Source organism: Gigantopelta aegis, chromosome 10, assembly GCF_016097555.1.
Source record: "Gigantopelta aegis isolate Gae_Host chromosome 10, Gae_host_genome, whole genome shotgun sequence".
Taxonomy (NCBI): domain Eukaryota; kingdom Metazoa; phylum Mollusca; class Gastropoda; order Neomphalida; family Peltospiridae; genus Gigantopelta; species Gigantopelta aegis.
Genome location: NC_054708.1, coordinates 73,950,828 through 73,969,217, shown reverse-complemented (window position 1 = coordinate 73,969,217; position 18,390 = coordinate 73,950,828). Strand labels below are relative to the sequence as shown.

Below are 18,390 nucleotides of genomic sequence, written 5' to 3'. Positions count from 1 at the left end.
ACGGATGGATGGATGGACGGATGGGTGGGTGTTTAGATGTTTGTTTGGATGTCTGGATGGATGAATGAAAAGTTAGTTTGTTTTGTTTAATGACACCAGATGGATGAATGGGTGGATGGACGGATGAACAGATGAATGGATGGATGGATGTTTTCCTGAATGAATGGATGTTTGGATAGATCAGTGGAACTTAGATGAATGGATGGGTGGATAGATGAATGAATGAATGGATGGATGTTTTCCTGAATGAACTGGATGTTTGGATAGATCAGTGGAACTTGGATAGATGGATGGGTGGATGAATGAATGAATGAATGAATGGATGAATGGATGAATGGATGGATGGATAGATGGATAGATGGATGGATGCTCTTTAACATGCCCATATCTAACTAGGTTCAGGTGTGTTTATCCTTTACATGCTGTTGGACATTTGCCTGAGATCCCATCTAGGACAGACAGCAATGGAATAGGAGCAAAAGGATTATATTGGGAAGTGCATTACTTTAGTTCATGGAATCACTGCATGGATAGATGAATTAGTATTGATGAGTGGGTGGGTGAATGGATAGATGGATGGATTGATGGGCATGAAATACCCGAGACTGGTGTTGATGGAGTCACTGCATGGATAGATGAATTAGTATTGATGAGTGGGTGGGTGAATGGATAGATGGATGGATTGATGGGCATGAAATACCTGAGACTGGTGTTGATGGAGTCACTGCATGGATAGATGAATTAGTATTGATGAGTGGGTGGGTGAATGGATAGATGGATGGATTGATGGGCATGAAATACCTGAGACTGGTGTTGATGGAGTCACTGCATGGATAGATGAATTAGTATTGATGAGTGGGTGGGTGAATGGATAGATGGATGGATTGATGGGCATGAAATACCTGAGACTGGTGTTGATGGAGTCACTGCATGGATAGATGAATTAGTATTGATGAGTGGGTGGGTGAATGGATAGATGGATGGATTGATGGGCATGAAATACCTGAGACTGGTGTTGATGGAGTCACTGCATGGATAGATGAATTAGTATTGATGAGTGGGTGGGTGAATGGATAGATGGATGGATTGATGGGCATGAAATACCTGAGACTGGTGTTGATGGAGTCACTGCATGGATAGATGAATTAGTATTGATGAGTGGGTGGGTGAATGGATAGATGGATGGATTGATGGGCATGAAATACCTGAGACTGGTGTTGATGGAGTCACTGCATGGATAGATGAATTAGTATTGATGAGTGGGTGGGTGAATGGATAGATGGATGGATTGATGGGCATGAAATACCTGAGACTGGTGTTGATGGAGTCACTGCATGGATAGATGAATTAGTATTGATGAGTGGGTGGGTGAATGGATAGATGGATGGATTGATGGGCATGAAATACCTGAGACTGGTGTTGATGGAGTCACTGCATGGATAGATGAATTAGTATTGATGAGTGGGTGGGTGAATGGATAGATGGATGGATTGATGGGCATGAAATACCTGAGACTGGTGTTGATGGAGTCACTGCATGGATAGATGAATTAGTATTGATGAGTGGGTGGGTGAATGGATAGATGGATGGATTGATGGGCATGAAATACCTGAGACTGGTGTTGATGGAGTCACTGCATGGATAGATGAATTAGTATTGATGAGTGGGTGGGTGAATGGATAGATGGATGGATTGATGGGCATGAAATACCTGAGACTGGTGTTGATGGAGTCGCTGCAGATGGAAGCTGGCGTACATGGAGTGGCTGGGGTTGATGGGTTTTCTAGCAACTCGGAATCATCGGTGACTGCCAAACACAGCATCAGAAAAACACACATTTTATCACTGTAATGACATATAGTCATGTGGTGTGTGTGTATGCACGTGCGCGCGTATATATGTATGTGTGTGTGTGTGTATATACATGTTCCAATGTGTGTGCATGTGTGAATGTATATACTTTTTTTAATGACATCACTACAACACATTAAGTAGATCTTTGGCGACCTAAAATAACTGCCATTTTTGGGGGCCTAAAATAACTGCATTATTAAAAAAAAGGGTTGGCATGATAATACAGGGTATTTATCAGCTAAACAAAAATGACACTAAAAATAAAAATTACTTTTTCGCATAACAAAAAAACCCTACAAAAAGCTGTATGATTTCTTTTTTCTTTATGGCGGGATTTGGAAAACATTACTCCCATGCCCACCCATCTGATATTTTAGAACAATTCTTTAAAATAATAATTAAAAAAACCCCATAAATGCAGAATACTTGATATATTTGGTCTGAGTTGAACACATGTTTGCTCCATGTACTTCTGACGAACCACTGCTTTTGTTACGGGTTCCACCAACACTTGGTCTATTCCATGTAGTCTCAACTCAACTGGAAACAACAGAAATGAACTTTAGACAAAAATATAAACATTTTAATGTGTCCAGCATAAAATATTTGTACTCGTTATTTCAAGAACAAGTATGTGTAGCAGGGGAAGCACAGTGTAAGAAATAGTGGTATGTCTCGAAGTTACCAGACTTTTCTTTCAAATTCATCTGTGAAGGACATTTACACATAAAAACGGTGTTTTATTTAACGATACCACTAGAGCACATTGAATCATCGGCTGTTGGATGTCAAACATATGGTCATTTTGACAGTCATAGAGATGAAACCCACTACATTTTTTTCATTAGTACTTAGCAAGGGATCTTTTATATGCACCATCCCACAGACAGGATAGCACATACCATGGCCATTGATATACCAGTCATGGCGCACTGGCTAGAGTGAGACATGGCCCATTAGGCCTACCGATGGGGATTGATCCTAGACTGACAGCGCATCAAGCAAGCGTTTTACCACTGGGCTACATCCTGCCCTCCCAAATAAAGCAAATATAACACATTGCCGCCACTGTGTAGAAACAACATTTAAGGCTATCCACACCTGTCAAATATAACACATTGCCGCCACTGTGTAGAAACAACATTTAAGGCTATCCACACCTGTCAAATATAACACATTGCCGCCACTGTGTAGAAACAACATTTAAGGCTATCCACACCTGTCAAATATAACACATTGCCGCCACTGTGTAGAAACAACATTTAAGGCTATCCACACCTGTCAAATATAACACATTGCCGCCACTGTGTAGAAACAACATTTAAGGCTATCCACACCTGTCAAATATAACACATTGCCGCCACTGTGTAGAAACAACATTTAAGGCTATCCACACCTGTCAAATATAACACATTGCCGCCACTGTGTAGAAACAACATTTAAGGCTATCCACACCTGTCAAATATAACACATTGCCGCCACACATTGCCGCCACTGTGTAGAAACAACATTTAAGGCTATCCACACCTGTCAAATATAACACATTGCCGCCACTGTGTAGAAACAACGTTTAAGGCTATCCACACCTGTCAAATATAACACATTGCCGCCACTGTGTAGAAACAACGTTTAAGGCTATCCACACCTGTCAAATATAACACATTGCCGCCACTGTGTAGAAACAACGTTTAAGGCTATCCACACCTGTCAAATATAACATTGCCGCCACTGTGTAGAAACAACGTTTAAGGCTATCCACACCTGTCAAATATAACACATTGCCGCCACTGTGTAGAAACAACGTTTAAGGCTATCCACACCTGTCAAATATAACACATTGCCGCCACTGTGTAGAAACAACATTTAAGGCTATCCACACCTGTCAAATTGTTATCCTTAACCTTCTGACTAGGCAAGATGTCTTGCCCGACGTCACGCCAATCGACGTACTGTACACTGTATACAGTGCATTCCCCAATTCATATTTCCTGCCGTTTGTCCACAATGCTCACCAGAAATATTAATAGCAGGGTGTGCGCACTTTATGGTCGCCCGATTGCCCATGACGAGTCAAAATAGCGTCGGACAAGTCAAAACCTTATCATGTGTCGCCCGTCTGGCGACGGAAAATTTCAGCATATTGTATTATGTATAAAAATGCAAATAACTAATGTTTGTAAGAGATCAAAAAGTTATTTTTTATGTATTGTTTTTAACTGGTTTCCTATTAGTATCTGCGCAACCAAATCCATTTAGGACATAATAGCGGCCACTAGATAGATAGATAAGTAGTTTAACGTGCCCATATACCACTAGGGTTTCTAACACACCCATCCCAAGTCCGACCTATGATAAAGATTGGTGGCCTGACTTGGGATGGTGGGAGGGGGGAGAGGAGGGTGTAGAGTTGAAAATGAGCAGAATTTTAAAAAAAGTGAATAGAATTAAAAAAAAAAAAAAAATAGAAAATTACAAGCAAAATTTTTTTTTTTAAATTGACTGTTCAGCTGAATATTTATGTAATTTGGAGCAATTTAGGACAGTCCAAAAATAAATAAGAGAAAGTAGAGAGGATCGGACTATTTAATAATATTTTTTAAAAAGTAATTTCGAAAAAATTTTGAATGAAGGTCTAAAAGTTTAAAGTCCGATCTATATATCCACGTGAGTGGCCTCGTTAAAGCAGTTAGGGTGCACAGCTTGGAGGGACGAGATGGGTTGCATCCCATCAAAAAAAACACAAAAAAAAACCCGACTCTAGATTGACAGGTGTAATAATGTGCTGACATACAGAGACCTAAAGCCAAAAAAGGATAGCTGATCCATTCTAATTATGTCTGGCAAAAATGTTTTAGTCCAAAAATAAAATTAGAGTGCTCGGTTGAAAAGGTTTTAAGGTGATTCGAGCAATTTAGACAGGCTATTAAAAATAAACTGTGTCTGACTCTTTATAAAAAAAACTAAACATAAAATTTTCAATGACAGCCAAAATGTTTAAAGTCCAACTAAGCCCTAACCTAGAGGCACAGTTCTCAGAGGTTGCCTATGGTGAACTGATGAGCAGAGAACCGGCAAAGGTGGGGATGAAGTGCTTCCACCTCTGGTCAGCAAGGATGGTGATGACACTCCAGTAGTCATTGCCGAAAAGGGCCTCAACAATCCTGTGGATGGTGTGGCTATCCATCTCTCTAACCAGGACTGCTTGTCGGTAGACTCCTTCTCAGCGCTGAGTTAATACCAACCCACGTCTTGCCGGCTGTAGACTTGATGATGTGTAGCTCGTAAACGCTTCCATCAGGCAGCTGTTGTAGCTCTGGTTCCACTAGTTCGCCCATCAGTGATGCCGGATCCGAGGTGTCCCCCTGCACAAACTTCAGGAAGCTGTACTTCATTTTCCTGATCTGAACTTTCCAGACAGCTTCTGAGTCTGAGGAGGACGGTGCTGGTGAAGGTGGAGGCCTTGCCTTGTCAGGCTGGTCGCTCGACAGAGTGACGGCCTTCCTCTTCCCAACTGCTCCTGCCCAGACCAGCCGCCTTCCCAACTGGCAAGACTAGTGACCATGGCCAGTTACGTTTAGGCGGTCCTTTCATTTTGGGTCGAGTCAGGGGCAGCAACGCAGAAGGGACCGCCGCTGGCGGTTTAGCCGTCCGTTTTGGCCCCCCCCTGTACTGCCCCTGGTGCACTTTTCCTCTTCCTCCACCATCTCCTCTTCTCGACAGCATTGCCGTACACCAAAGTCATGATTGCCCGTGACCTGGAGTACGCGATGCAGTACTCGAGTAAGTCCCTGTAGCTTTGTATCAGTCCCCCCAGGTGTGTGTGTGTGTGTGTGTGTGTGTGTGTAATGCGAGAGAAACCGATGACACATCTAATCTCATCGTTAGTCAAGCTGAGAGTGAGCGGCCACTTTCCCAGTCTATTGAACAGTCTAAAACCATTCGGAATGCCTCGGCCGGTTTTGATTATGTATTCGGAAAACCTTGACCATGTAAATGTATTTGTAGATTCAATCGGAACACTTAGGCCATGTTCGTCTTTACTTTCCATTTACCGGTAGTTACAATTGGAACAACTCGACACATTCCGCTACACTATGTTTCACAGAAATATTTTGTTTCCGAGCCTGAGGTTTTCCGAAGTTACATTGTGTTGGAACGTTTTCGTTTCTTACAGAATATACCGAGTCTACTATACCAAACACCCAATCGTTGTGGCGAACGATGTCAACATAGATTGCTGTCAGCTTAGTATTTTTTAATCCTCATCATTAGACCATAATTATTAATAACACCTTATTCATTCCAAGACCGAGCCTTGGTAACATAATAATTTAATTACAACAGATTGTAATAAAACTAAAACAAGTTCTGTTTCCTTCTTTTGTGTTGTTATTATTGTTTGTATGATATGATAACATGTTTTTAAAGTGCAAGTTAAGTTCTTTTTCTTTAACAAAATTCGGTTGCGGGCCATTCAAAAGTTGTACGGGCGTGTCAAAGTGTTGCTTTGAGTGGCCCAATTGGCCAGTCAAAAAAAATCCCAAGTGCATACCCTGTATTAGCACACAGGAAATACATTGACCAACAGTATGGCATCTTTAGTTTTTTGTTTTTCAATGGAAAATACCTTGGTTTTCGGCAAATATTTTCACTTGATAACAATGGCGGCACGTTCGTGGTACTTTTCAGGGATCGATAGCCGATTGTGACAGCTAATTTGATAATACATTTGATAATTTTACCAACAATGAAAATCACTAAATATTGGAATATAAATCATAGTTGTTGGGGTTTTTTAAAATTCTGGTCAGAAACCCACTGTTATTGGGAATAATGGACATCAATACTGGACAGCTGGCCACAAATGCCCACTAGTAAATGCAACTTTTTCTTCTTTTTTTGCCAAATTTTAATTAACATTACCGGTAACTTATCTAAAATATCATAAAAATTAGAAAAACCCACAAAAATAATACTTACTGATTCAAATATTAACTTTATTTTATTTATTTATAAAACATTTAAGTGAAAACATGTGAGTAAAAATTATAAACTTGTACCCACTCAACGTGGTTTTTATCAAAAATTAATCTAGTAGTCCAAAGGTTAAATAGCCTCAAATGTTATTTCATTGTATCTCTGGTATGTGTGTTTGTGTGTGTGGGGTGGTGGAGTTGTACAAGGGGGAGGGAGGAAGAAACAATATCTGCAATATATATATATATATATATATATATATATATATATATATATATATATATATATATATATATACACACACACACACACACACACATATATGTACACATATATACATATACATACATACATACCGTATATTGCCATGTATAAGCCGACCTCTTAGTTTGACCCTAAATATCAAGTACAAAATCATCAGCCTTGTGTATAAGCCAAAGTCATCTTTTGTCCAGTTGTACATTGTATTGATTTCAATAATACTGTCAACAAATAAGACTTGTGCTTTTCTTTTTCATTGTATTTTTTCCCTTTAGTTATCAGACACGGTAATCGTTATTGCAATGCTAATGTTATCTATGCCGTACAAAAATAATTTAGCACCCATAAATCATAACATGAAAATAAACAATTCAAGCTATAACAACAAATCACCGCACATAAGTAATTAAATTATTCATTGGACAGCAAAGAATAAACTCATTAAGGCATGTTTAATCCCTGTTCACCTCACACACAGAAAGAAACAATTCTGTGGTCCAATCAAATAAGAGCTTACAAAATGATACAGAGTGTCAGGAGTGAAGGAAAGTATTTCCCATACAGATTTGGCGCCTATAGTATTTGAGGTGATTGTTAAGTCGACAGCTGTAGTTCTGCCATTGGTATCAGAAATGTAGGCGATACTGCCATCATTTAAGCAGACTAGATTGTTGTTGTTGATAAAGGCTTCAAGTATCTCGCCTTGTGGTTCCGTGGAGGAGTTGCCCCATAGAGTATTATGACAGTTGAAGTCGCCTACTACAATTACGTTATGATTTTTATTGATAAGTTTATTATAATCGTTCAAAGTTAAATTATTGTGGGCAGTTCCAGGTGGATATAAATGTTAATGACATCAGTGCTCATTTTATCATGTTGAACTGTAATTCCTAGGACTTCCAGGTTATTGTTAGTTGGTTTGAAGTTTAATTTAATGAGGGATGTTATTTTTGATTAATGTGGCTGGCATTTTAAATTTTTAAAGTAGCTGGTATTTTAAATTTTTTAGCTATTTTATTTGTGTTGGCTTTATTTTTGATGCCAGTTCCTAGCCAAGTTTCTTGCAGGCAGATAATATCTGGCTTGTTGTTACTGGTGCTAATTAGTTGAATGAGTTCAGCACCATGTCCCACTGAGTGGAGGCCTTTAGCGTTCCATTGGAGAATGCTAAAGCCCTTGTTTCTTGAGTTATTTTTATTAATGGGAGCTTGTGAAGACGTGTCTCCCATACTGAGGTCCCGTAATCAGTTGTTGGTTTTGCTATATCTATTATTAATTGTTCGTAAGCTTGAGATTGTTTTTGATGTTGTGTTTTTGATGTTGTTTATGTCTATGACTAACATTTTTATTATGAATTCCAGTTGGCCAACTTGCGTTTGTTCTCTGGTTTTGCCTTTGTCTAATAGTTTTGTTTAGTTTGACTTGTCTGTGTTTTTCTGTTATTTAGTTGCCGAAGCACTTTTTGGAAATGGTGACATCGGTCGTACTTAGACAGTTTAGACACTGTATTGGGCGGGTGCACGGCGAGTTGCGAGAGCTTCTCGCGTGCTTTTGGCCATACCTGTAGCAAGTGGGCTGTTCCCTGTGGTTGCGGCACCTATTGGCTCCATGACCCCTCGCATTTTGTGGGTTTATTCTCAAAGGGAAGGAGCAGGTACCAACATCCTTGGATATATATATATGATGGACAGTGGTGATGTTAGCTGTAATAAGCACATAGCCATTGGTCCAAGTGGTGACATCAGTAAAGTTCAGTTGTGGGTTACCAGCTTGTAGAGTAGCCAGGGTCGTTTCTTGAGGTGGGAGGGGGTAAAGTTTGATAAGCCATTTGTCAGTAGGGTTGGAGTGTGTGTGTGTGTGTGGGGGGGGGGGGGGCGGGGGGGCAGGTTCCTTTAAGTCATGGGTGGCGGGTTTGGCAGGTGTTGGAGTCTGATTGACTAAACTCACTGTGGCCTTGGGAGATTCAGGTGTGGTTGAGAGTTGGGGAGGGGTGATGGGTGAAGGAGGAGAGTTAGAGATGGAGGTTGGAATTGGGGTAGGAGTGGGGGGTGGTGGTGGTGGTGGTGTTAGTGAAAGAGATAGAGAAAGAGGCTGGCAGGGTTTTAGAAGATGTGGTTGGGGGGGGGGGGGAGGGGGCGGGGTTACCAAGTATCATGTTAGTGGGTGCTTCGGCAGGTTTTGCATTTGATCTACTCTTTTTTAAGGGCTGGATTTTTTTTTGCGGTTTTGTCTCGAGGAAGCTAGCGGCTGTTTGGTATCTGGAAGATTTGAGTGGGCTCCTGACATTTTGTTTCGATAGTCGTTTTATGGCTGCTGTCCTGAGTGGCAAATTGTTTGTCGTGTTCTTAGGTGCAGTGGCAGCAGCCCGAGTGTTTACCCTCATTTGGTTCCTGAGTCTACTTCGGTTTTTTGTGCTAAATGGCCTATTTGTTTTGCTCAGTTGATTACCTGGTGCGACCAGCGGCTTAGCGTCTGATGGGGTGTCTGCAAGTTGGTCCAGTTGCTTCGATCGAGTCCGCCGCAGAGTGCTGGTTCATGTTTTTGACAGCTGTCATTGCAGCGGACGCGGTTGCTACGATCGAGTCCGCTGTGGTTGTGGGCGCGGTGCTCTTAGTTGGGCTTGTTTGGCTACGAAAGTTTAGGTTTTTTTTAACATGATTTAGGTTGCTTATTTGTTGTTAGTTTTGATTTGATAGAATTAAACAGGGGCTTACTGTCAGTTGTGGCCTGTTTGAACACGCTGGTTGTGTTATCTGGTTTAGCTAAAGTGGCTCTTGGGTCAGCCAGCATGTTTGTTGAGCCTGGTTGGATGGCTACTGGTAGCACCTGCACTATGTAGGTTTGTTCTGAATTTGGATCGGCGTTTAAATGTAACACCGTGCCTAATGCTTTGAGGGCTTCTTCCTTTCCCTTAGTAAAGGTATCCCTGTTAGTCAGTTGGGCGTGGAAGAGTACCTCTGATACCTCCCCTTGGGTTTGTTGGCTAAGGGTTTCTGTAGCGGTTTGTTGCCAGAAGACAAATTGATAAAGGGTGGGGGTTTTCCCCATTGAGAAAAATCTGGCGGAGTCCTGATATGGTTGGCTTTTTGCTTATTGTTTTGGCTTTTTTATGGCTTCTGCCTGGGGTTGCTAACGATCCGAATTTATTGTTAAGTTTAACCTCTGGGTGGACGTCTATTTCTACTTCGATGTCCGAGTCGCTGTCGGACTCTATGTTGGATTTCTTGACTCAGGTTGGGGGAGCCTTGCCGTTTAACTGAGCTACAGGGTGGGGGTGGGGGAGGGGTCGTGACGGTTGGTAGAATTGCGCGTTAGCTCCTTTGTCTTGGGTTGGAGATTGAAACTGACAAATTCTACCTCGGGGTTTATGTTTACATCGGTTTTTATGCCTTTCCTGGTTGTTTTGGCTGCAGTGGCGGGCTTGCTGGGTGGGGGTGGGGGGTGGTGTGTGGGACCTTGGGGGGGGGGGGGGGGGGAGGAAGTTGTTAGGTCTTTATTCTCGCTGTTATTTGCCATATCCTGGGTTTGTACATGGATTTCTGCTATATTCTCGCGTGTGGTCGGGATAGGCCCGCTTCTTTCAACAATGGATCCCATTTTTCTTTCTTTTTTATATCTCTTTTAAAACTAGGCAAGGCATTGGGTAAATGCACTAAGGATAGATCGAGTTAGTTTGTAATTTATCGCACAAGTAATGAAAGCAATATATAACAGAATCTACAATGTAAATACAAGTTTATTCTGAAATAGAAAAGAATGCAAGTACAAGTGTGACAAAGAAATAATAAACAAATTAACTAACTACTTTCCTACCTTAGTCCTTTGTTCAAGTACTGCTCCTATGTCCTTGAATATTGCATGATGGGGTGTTTTATTTATAGTGTGCACAAATTATTGTTACATAAGTTGTGAAAGGCTTTAAAATTTATAAGTCACGGTCGGGAGTGTTTTCGATCAGGATTTTATTAACCAATTTGTTGCCTCCATGTATAAGCACTCTCTCTTCTTTTGGAAAGTATTTCTTCTAGACTTCAAAAGTCGGCTAATACACGGCAATGTACGGTATTGTATGTAATAAGGCTGAACTAGAAATTGGTTTCTTGAAACTTGACTAGGCATAGAATTTTTTTTTTTTTATTTGAAAAAAAAAGAAAAGACAATCTACCCTAAGAATAAAAATTTGCATGTTCCCAAAAACATTTTTTTTCATTTTGTTTAATATTTAATGACATTTAGAACAATGTACCCCTAGCTATAGTGTAACATTGTTAGACCGTTGAGTAATATTGTGAAAGTTTGTATAACATTATGCTACTTGTGTTTCATCTTCTCCAAATTCCAATATATATGAAGATGCATACCAAGAGCACCCACACAAACAGAGTTTAATAGAGGCCACATAATTATTGTTGAATTCAAAACCATGATTAGTATTGTCAGCCTGGAATCAAAATCTTACCATCCGATGGACTCTCAGAGATTCCAATGATGACAGTCCCACGATTCAGCTTGCTAGCATATCTGAAACAACAAGCATTCTGAGAGTACTGCTAAACAATATACGTCTCCCAAATATGGCTATATTGCCATGAAATTCTTTATCTGTAATAGTACGTAACAAAAATATACACAAAACTATTATCTTTAGGCATCTTGGAAAAACAAACATGTCCGGGAAAGAGATTTTTATATCTCCTTAGTTCAAGGGCCATAACTCTGTCTAAACAGTAAATCACCATTAAAGTCAAAACGTAATCTGTAACAGTAATTGATAAAGTTATAAACAAAATTGCATATTTATATCAGGATGCATTGTGGAAAAAACATCTGGAAAATTATATGTGGGACAGACAAATGGACGGACAGACAGATGGGAAAAAAGAAGAAGAAAGAAGTGTTTTATTTAACGACGCACTCAACACATTTTATTTACGGTTATATGGCGTCAGACATATGGTTAAGGATCACACAGATTTTTTTAGAGGAAACCCGCTGTCGCCACATAGGCTACTCTTTTACGACAGGCAGCAAGGGATCTTTTATTTGCGCTTCCCACAGGCAGGATAGCACAAACCATGGCCTTTGTTGAACCAGTTATGGATCACTGGTCGGTGCAAGTGGTTTACACCTACCCATTGAGCCTTGCGAAGCACTCACTCAGGGTTTGGAGTCGGTATCTGGATTAAAAATCCCATGCCTCGACTGGGATCCGAACCCAGTACCTACCAGCCTGTAGACCGATGGCCTGCCACGACGCCACCGAGGCCGGTCAGACAGATGGGAGTTGAAACCTATAGTCACCTCTGTTTGACTGGTAAGGGACTAATAATGGTATTTTAAAACAAGCAACTATTATAACAGTAGTCATAAACAAAGGATCAGTTTTAGGGCTGTATCTACTCATAACTAACTAGAACAGACAAACAAAATTGGGGATCAGTTAGGCCTATAACAATAATAATTGGTGTTTCTTGGAACAAGCCTAATAAAATTAGCTAGGGTAGGTCAGCTTTAAAAAAAATAAAAATAAAAATTAATTGCTGTTAGATAAAATATGTATGTACTCTTTTCACCTACATATCAACAGTAAAATTATGAGAAAGTAAAAAATAATAATACATAAAAAAGAAAGAAAGAAACCTTTTATTTAACAATGCACTCAACACATTTTATTTACTGTTATATGGCGTCAGACATATCGTTAAAGACCACACAGATTTTGAGAGGAAACCCGCTGTCGCCACTACATGGGCTACTCTTTCCGATTAGCAGCAAGGGATCTTTTATTTGCGCTTCCCACAGGCAGAATGGCACAAACAATGGGCTTTGTTGAACCAGTTATGGAGCACTGGTCGGTGCAAGTGGTTTACACCTACCCATTGAGCACTCACTCAGGGTTTGGTGTTGGTATCTGGATTAAAAATCCCATGCATCAACTGGGATCCGAACCCATTAGACCGATGGCCTAAACATGACGCCACCGAGGCCGATACATAAAAAAGAAAAAAAAGGGTTGGCTCTTGTTTCTAGGTATCTAAAGTCCGAACCAAATTGTTAACAAGTTCTACAATAAATTACTCTCCTACCTTTAATTACCGTTACATTTCCCCTAAATTCTTTCCAGACACAAGTTGTAAAACCCCCATTACAGTGACACAGATTCCACATATGAGATTGTAACGACTTAGCTGAGATAGCATAGGGCAAAATACATGCAGTTTTCTGCCATCTGCTATTTAGTTTTTTTATGGAATACTCTTCAAGAGGGGTGAAAGCCTCCAAAGTATGTGACATAATTAATATAAAATCAATGATCTCTAGTGGTATCATTAAATAAAAAAAATAAAAAAAATAATAAAATTAATATGACGTCATCACGTTTGTTTTTATATCATAACATGTTATGACGTTGTTAGATTAAGTCATATCCTTTCACCCCTCTTGGAGAATATTCCATAAAAAGTCAAAATGGCAGCCGGCACAAAATTACATGCTTTTTGCCCTATGCAATCTCAGTGAAGTCGATATAGGTGACATAGTTATCATCTAGTATGTGGAATCTGTGTCACTGTAATGTTTTTTTCGAGATTTTTCTGTCTGGACAAAATAAAGGTAGGAAAGCAATTTTTCGTAATTGTTAACATTTTGGTTCGGACTTTAGTCTGGTTCCTGTAAAGACAGTTTTTGTTTAGCCATAGTATTGGGAATCTGTACACAGCTCAGACTTAAGAATTTGTCTGGTTCCTGTAAAGACAGTTTTTGTTTAGCCATAGTATTGGGAATCTGTACACAGCTCAGACTTAAGAATTTGTCTGGTTCCTGTAAAGACAGTTTTTGTTTAGCCATAGTATTGGGAATCTGTACACAGCTCAGACTTAAGAATTTGTCTGGTTCCTGTAAAGACAGTTTTTGTTTAGCCATAGTATTGGGAATTTGTACACAGCTCAGACTTAAGAATTTGTCTAGTTCCTGTAAAGACAGTTTTTGTTTAGCCATAGTATTGGGAATTTGTACACAGCTCAGACTTAAGAATTTGTCTCCCACAGCAATTTTAAAATTCCATCATCTAAAGTGAAGAAACAATTTCGCAACAACTGATTCTGAATGTTTAAAATGGAACATCACGTCATCAGAGCCCAACTAATATCAATTTCGCAACAACTGATTCTGAATGTTTAAAATGGAACATCAAGTCATCAGAGCCCAACTAATATCAATTTCGCAACAACTGATTCTGAATGTTTAAAATGGAACATCACGTCAGAGCCCAACTAATATCAATTTCACAACAACTGATTCTGAATGTTTAAAATGGAACATCACGTCAGAGCCCAATTAATATCAATTTCACAACAACTGATTCTGAATGTTTAAAATGGAACATCACGTCATCAGAGCCCAACTAATATCAATTTCGCAACAACTGATTCTGAATGTTTAAAATGAAACATCACGTCATCAGAGCCCAACTAATATCAATTTCACAACAACTGATTCTGAATGTTTAAAATGGAACATCACGTCAGAGCCCAACTAATATCAATTTCACAACTGATTCTGAATGTTTAAAATGGAACATCACGTCATCAGAGCCCAACTAATATCAATTTCACAACAACTGATTCCGAATGTTTAAAATGGAACATCACGTCATCAGAGCCCAACTAATATCAATTTCACAACAACTGATTCCGAATGTTTAAAATGGAACATCACGTCAGAGCCCAACTAATATCAATTTCACAACAACTGATTCTGAATGTTTAAAATGGAACATCACGTCATCAGAGCCCAACTAATATCAATTTCGCAACAACTGATTCTGAATGTTTAAGATGGAACATCACGTCATCAGAGCCCAACTAATATCAATTTCGCAACAACTGATTCTGAATGTTTAAGATGGAACATCACGTCATCAGAGCCCAACTAATATCAATTTCGCAACAACTGATTCTGAATGTTTAAGATAGAACATCACGTCATCAGAGCCCAACTAATATCAATTTCGCAACAACTGATTCTGAATGTTTAAAATGGAACATCACGTCATCAGAGCCCAACTAATATCAATTTTCAATTAAAATCAATCATTGGAACATCACTAGACAACGTAATGAAGTCTCCCAACTAACATTGTTCATACAAGCCAATTTACAGTTTAAATAGCTAGTCACAGATACAAACTAACTTCAAAATACATTTTTAATTCCTTCTGATTATTAACATTGTCACACTATTTGGAACGATAAAATTTTAAAATATAAAAAATTACTTTTGACTCCTGTGTAGCCATAATTCAAATGTACACACACAAAAATATTGATACCAAGTAGGATATGATAACTATGGAGGTACTTTTCAATGCATATTTAATATTTTCATGTATTATTTTGTTGCACCATTTAGTAGATCAACTAATGTGTAATCTTAGCTATAAAAGACTGGGTATTTTTTTTTAATGACACCACTAGAGCACATTCACCGATTACCCGGTACTCATTGGCTATTGAATGTCCAACATTTAGCCATTCCGATTCAGAGAAAACCAGAATTTTTCAAATGGCAGGAAGGGATTTCATGACCTCTGATATACCAGTTATAAAGCTCCGTCTGTGTGCACGTGCATATGCATTTGTACGCGCGTGTATATTGATCTGCCAAGGAGTTTTGATTCCAAGACCAAACACCTCAGGACGAGTGCTCTATAAATGGTGCTCACCTGGTGCATGGTGGGCCCCATTAGGCTACATTTCTCATTCCAGTCAGTGCACAATGACTAGTATGTGCTGTCCTGTCTGTGGGATGTGATGAATATAAAAGAATAATGTAGTTTCCTCTCTAAAACTGTATGTTAAAATGACCCTATGTTTGACATCCAACAGCCAATGATTAATAAATCAATGTGCTCTAGTGGTCAGTGGCAGATCCAGAAAATCCATTTAGGGGAGTCCCAATGACATGAGGCAGAATGCCAAGGGAACTTTGGGGGAGGTTTGAAGGGGGCATGAAAACTAATATATAATAAAATAGGCCCCTGCACCCACCCCCCACCCTCTCCCCCACCCTCCCCCCCCCCCCCACCTCACCCCGATCCGCCTCTGGTGGTGTCATTAAACAAAAACTTTATATTCCATGCCACACCTTTGGGAGAAGGCACAATACCTGATGGACGTTGTGAGACTGAGGACTTCCTGGCTGGTAGGGACTTTCATCTTGAGCCAGATGATCTGGAAGACCTTGGAGTTGCAGATGTCGTACGTCTCACTGTGACAGCAAACCTGGACGTTGTGGTTGAAGACAACGTCGGTGATGATGTCGCGAAGACAATCAGCTTCCGTTCCATCGCCAACCACCAGAGATATCAACTCTGAATCAGGTGTCTGGGACTGCACAAAACAAAATAATCAACAACTACTGCATGTATCATGGGTCAGAATTAACTGAAATTGGCTGGAGACAAACTGGTTGGACTAGCAGGGGACTAAACACTGTCTGTTGTATATCTATGGTTTGTTTTGTATGCACATGATATTCACCTGTTTTATTATATACTGAACAAAAAAAGAAACTTCCAATTTGTACATATAGTATTTGTTGTGTTAAAGAATTCATTGTGTAATTAAATTATATAGGTAGTATTAGCCTTGAGATGTATTATCAGGATTCATGAATTTTATTGATTATTTTTGCACTGTTAATCGTCGACAACGTGAAATTCAATTTGCACGTGCATGCATGGTTCGACATGTCCCGTGTAGTATTCGGTCAATTTATTTTACTTGTCTTACTGAAATTGTTGTCAAGTGAACGAAAACGCTTCAAAAGGTGTGATCATACCCGTTAAGTGGGTGGTGTTGTTTTTTTAACCCCTACCACACTTGGTCAAAATTTCTTCCAGTTTCTGTTAACCTATGGCCATGATTTTTGCATCAAACGATGCATCATGGAACACTCTTTAAACGTATATATAACAATTATTCCCCCGGTTTGTTTTCATCAAGTTATGTTCAAGCAAAGTTAGCGGAAGTTTCTTATTTTGTTCAGTATATAATACATAGGGCTCTAGCCAAAGCTTCTATGAGGCCTAGTGACTTTCTTAAGCATTTGTCAAACATTGGCACATCTACTTGCACTTCATAAATTTATATGTATTTGGACTACCAGGTACCTCAAAAGATTTCAAACCAACATCACTGTGTCATACAGGAAGGAAATGTTTTACTTAATGATGCACTCAACACATTTTATTTATGGTTATATGGTGTAGGACATATGGTTAAGGACAACACACAGATATTGAGAGGGGTAACCCACTGTCACCACTTCATGGGCTACTCTTTTTGATTAGCAGCAAGGGATCTTTTATATGCACCATCCCACAGACAGGATAGTACATACCACAGCCTTTGTTACACCAGTTGAAGAGCACTTGCTGGAATGAGAAATAGCCTAATGAACCCACCAACGGGAATCGATCCTAGATCGATTGCACATCATGCGAGCACTGTACCACTGAGCTAAATCCTGCCCATCTTTTAAAAAAAAAAATTACCTCTCGGAATAAATGTGTCAACTGGCCGAGGTGTATGAATTAGATTTTTTGAAGGTTACAGACCCAAGTTTTTCAACATCAAATCCTATGTTTTACTATTAGAGATATTTTTGTTACTTGAAATTTGACATTACCCCCATTTTATTGTTTAGAGAATCAATTTCCAACAACACAAAAATGTTCACAGTGTATTTCCCCAGTTCAATGTCACAGACTCTTGTTTCAATCTATTGCAACTTTATCCAGATGTGTTACAGGTTTCTAGATTAACTATTTGGTTTGAACTTAGTATTCACTTTCATGGGTTGAATGAAGGGTCTCCAATTTAAAAGAATTTTAACTTGTTATATGTATAAAATTTGTTTGGCTAGCATTCAGTGAAAGATTAAAAAAACAAATTAAAACAAAGTTTGTTTTGTTTATAACACCATCACTAGAGCACTTTGATTTATTAATCATCGGCTATTGGATGTCAAATATTTGATAATTCTGACATGCAGTCTTCAGACATAACCTTAATTTTTTTTTTTTAAATTATCAGCAAAGGATCTTTTATATACATCTTGTCCACTGGACAACCACTGAGGTACACTTTGCTTGTCCGAATAGATTTCACTTGTCAGGACAAACGGACAAGTGCTTATTTCAAATACCGATTTTTTTCACAGACAGGACAGCACATATTGGCTTCCAATATACCAGTCCCATGTTCAGCCAACAAACATTTCGCTAACATTAGCAAA

At 39.3% G+C, this 18,390-nt stretch overlaps 1 protein-coding gene across 2 annotated transcripts in view; it reads right to left on the bottom strand.

Moving 5' to 3' along the window:
• Window positions 1-18,390, bottom strand: part of LOC121384440 — a 38,090-nt gene that overhangs the window by 8,719 nt on the left and 10,981 nt on the right. For both annotated transcript variants that reach the window (XM_041514836.1, XM_041514838.1), the window contains exons 2-5: window positions 16,258-16,481; window positions 11,552-11,613; window positions 2,281-2,394; window positions 1,711-1,807 (exon numbers count right to left, since the gene is read on the bottom strand). In XM_041514836.1, the coding sequence (XP_041370770.1) occupies window positions 1,711-1,807; window positions 2,281-2,394; window positions 11,552-11,613; window positions 16,258-16,481 (497 nt within the window). The remainder of the gene's footprint in view (window positions 1-1,710; window positions 1,808-2,280; window positions 2,395-11,551; window positions 11,614-16,257; window positions 16,482-18,390) is intronic.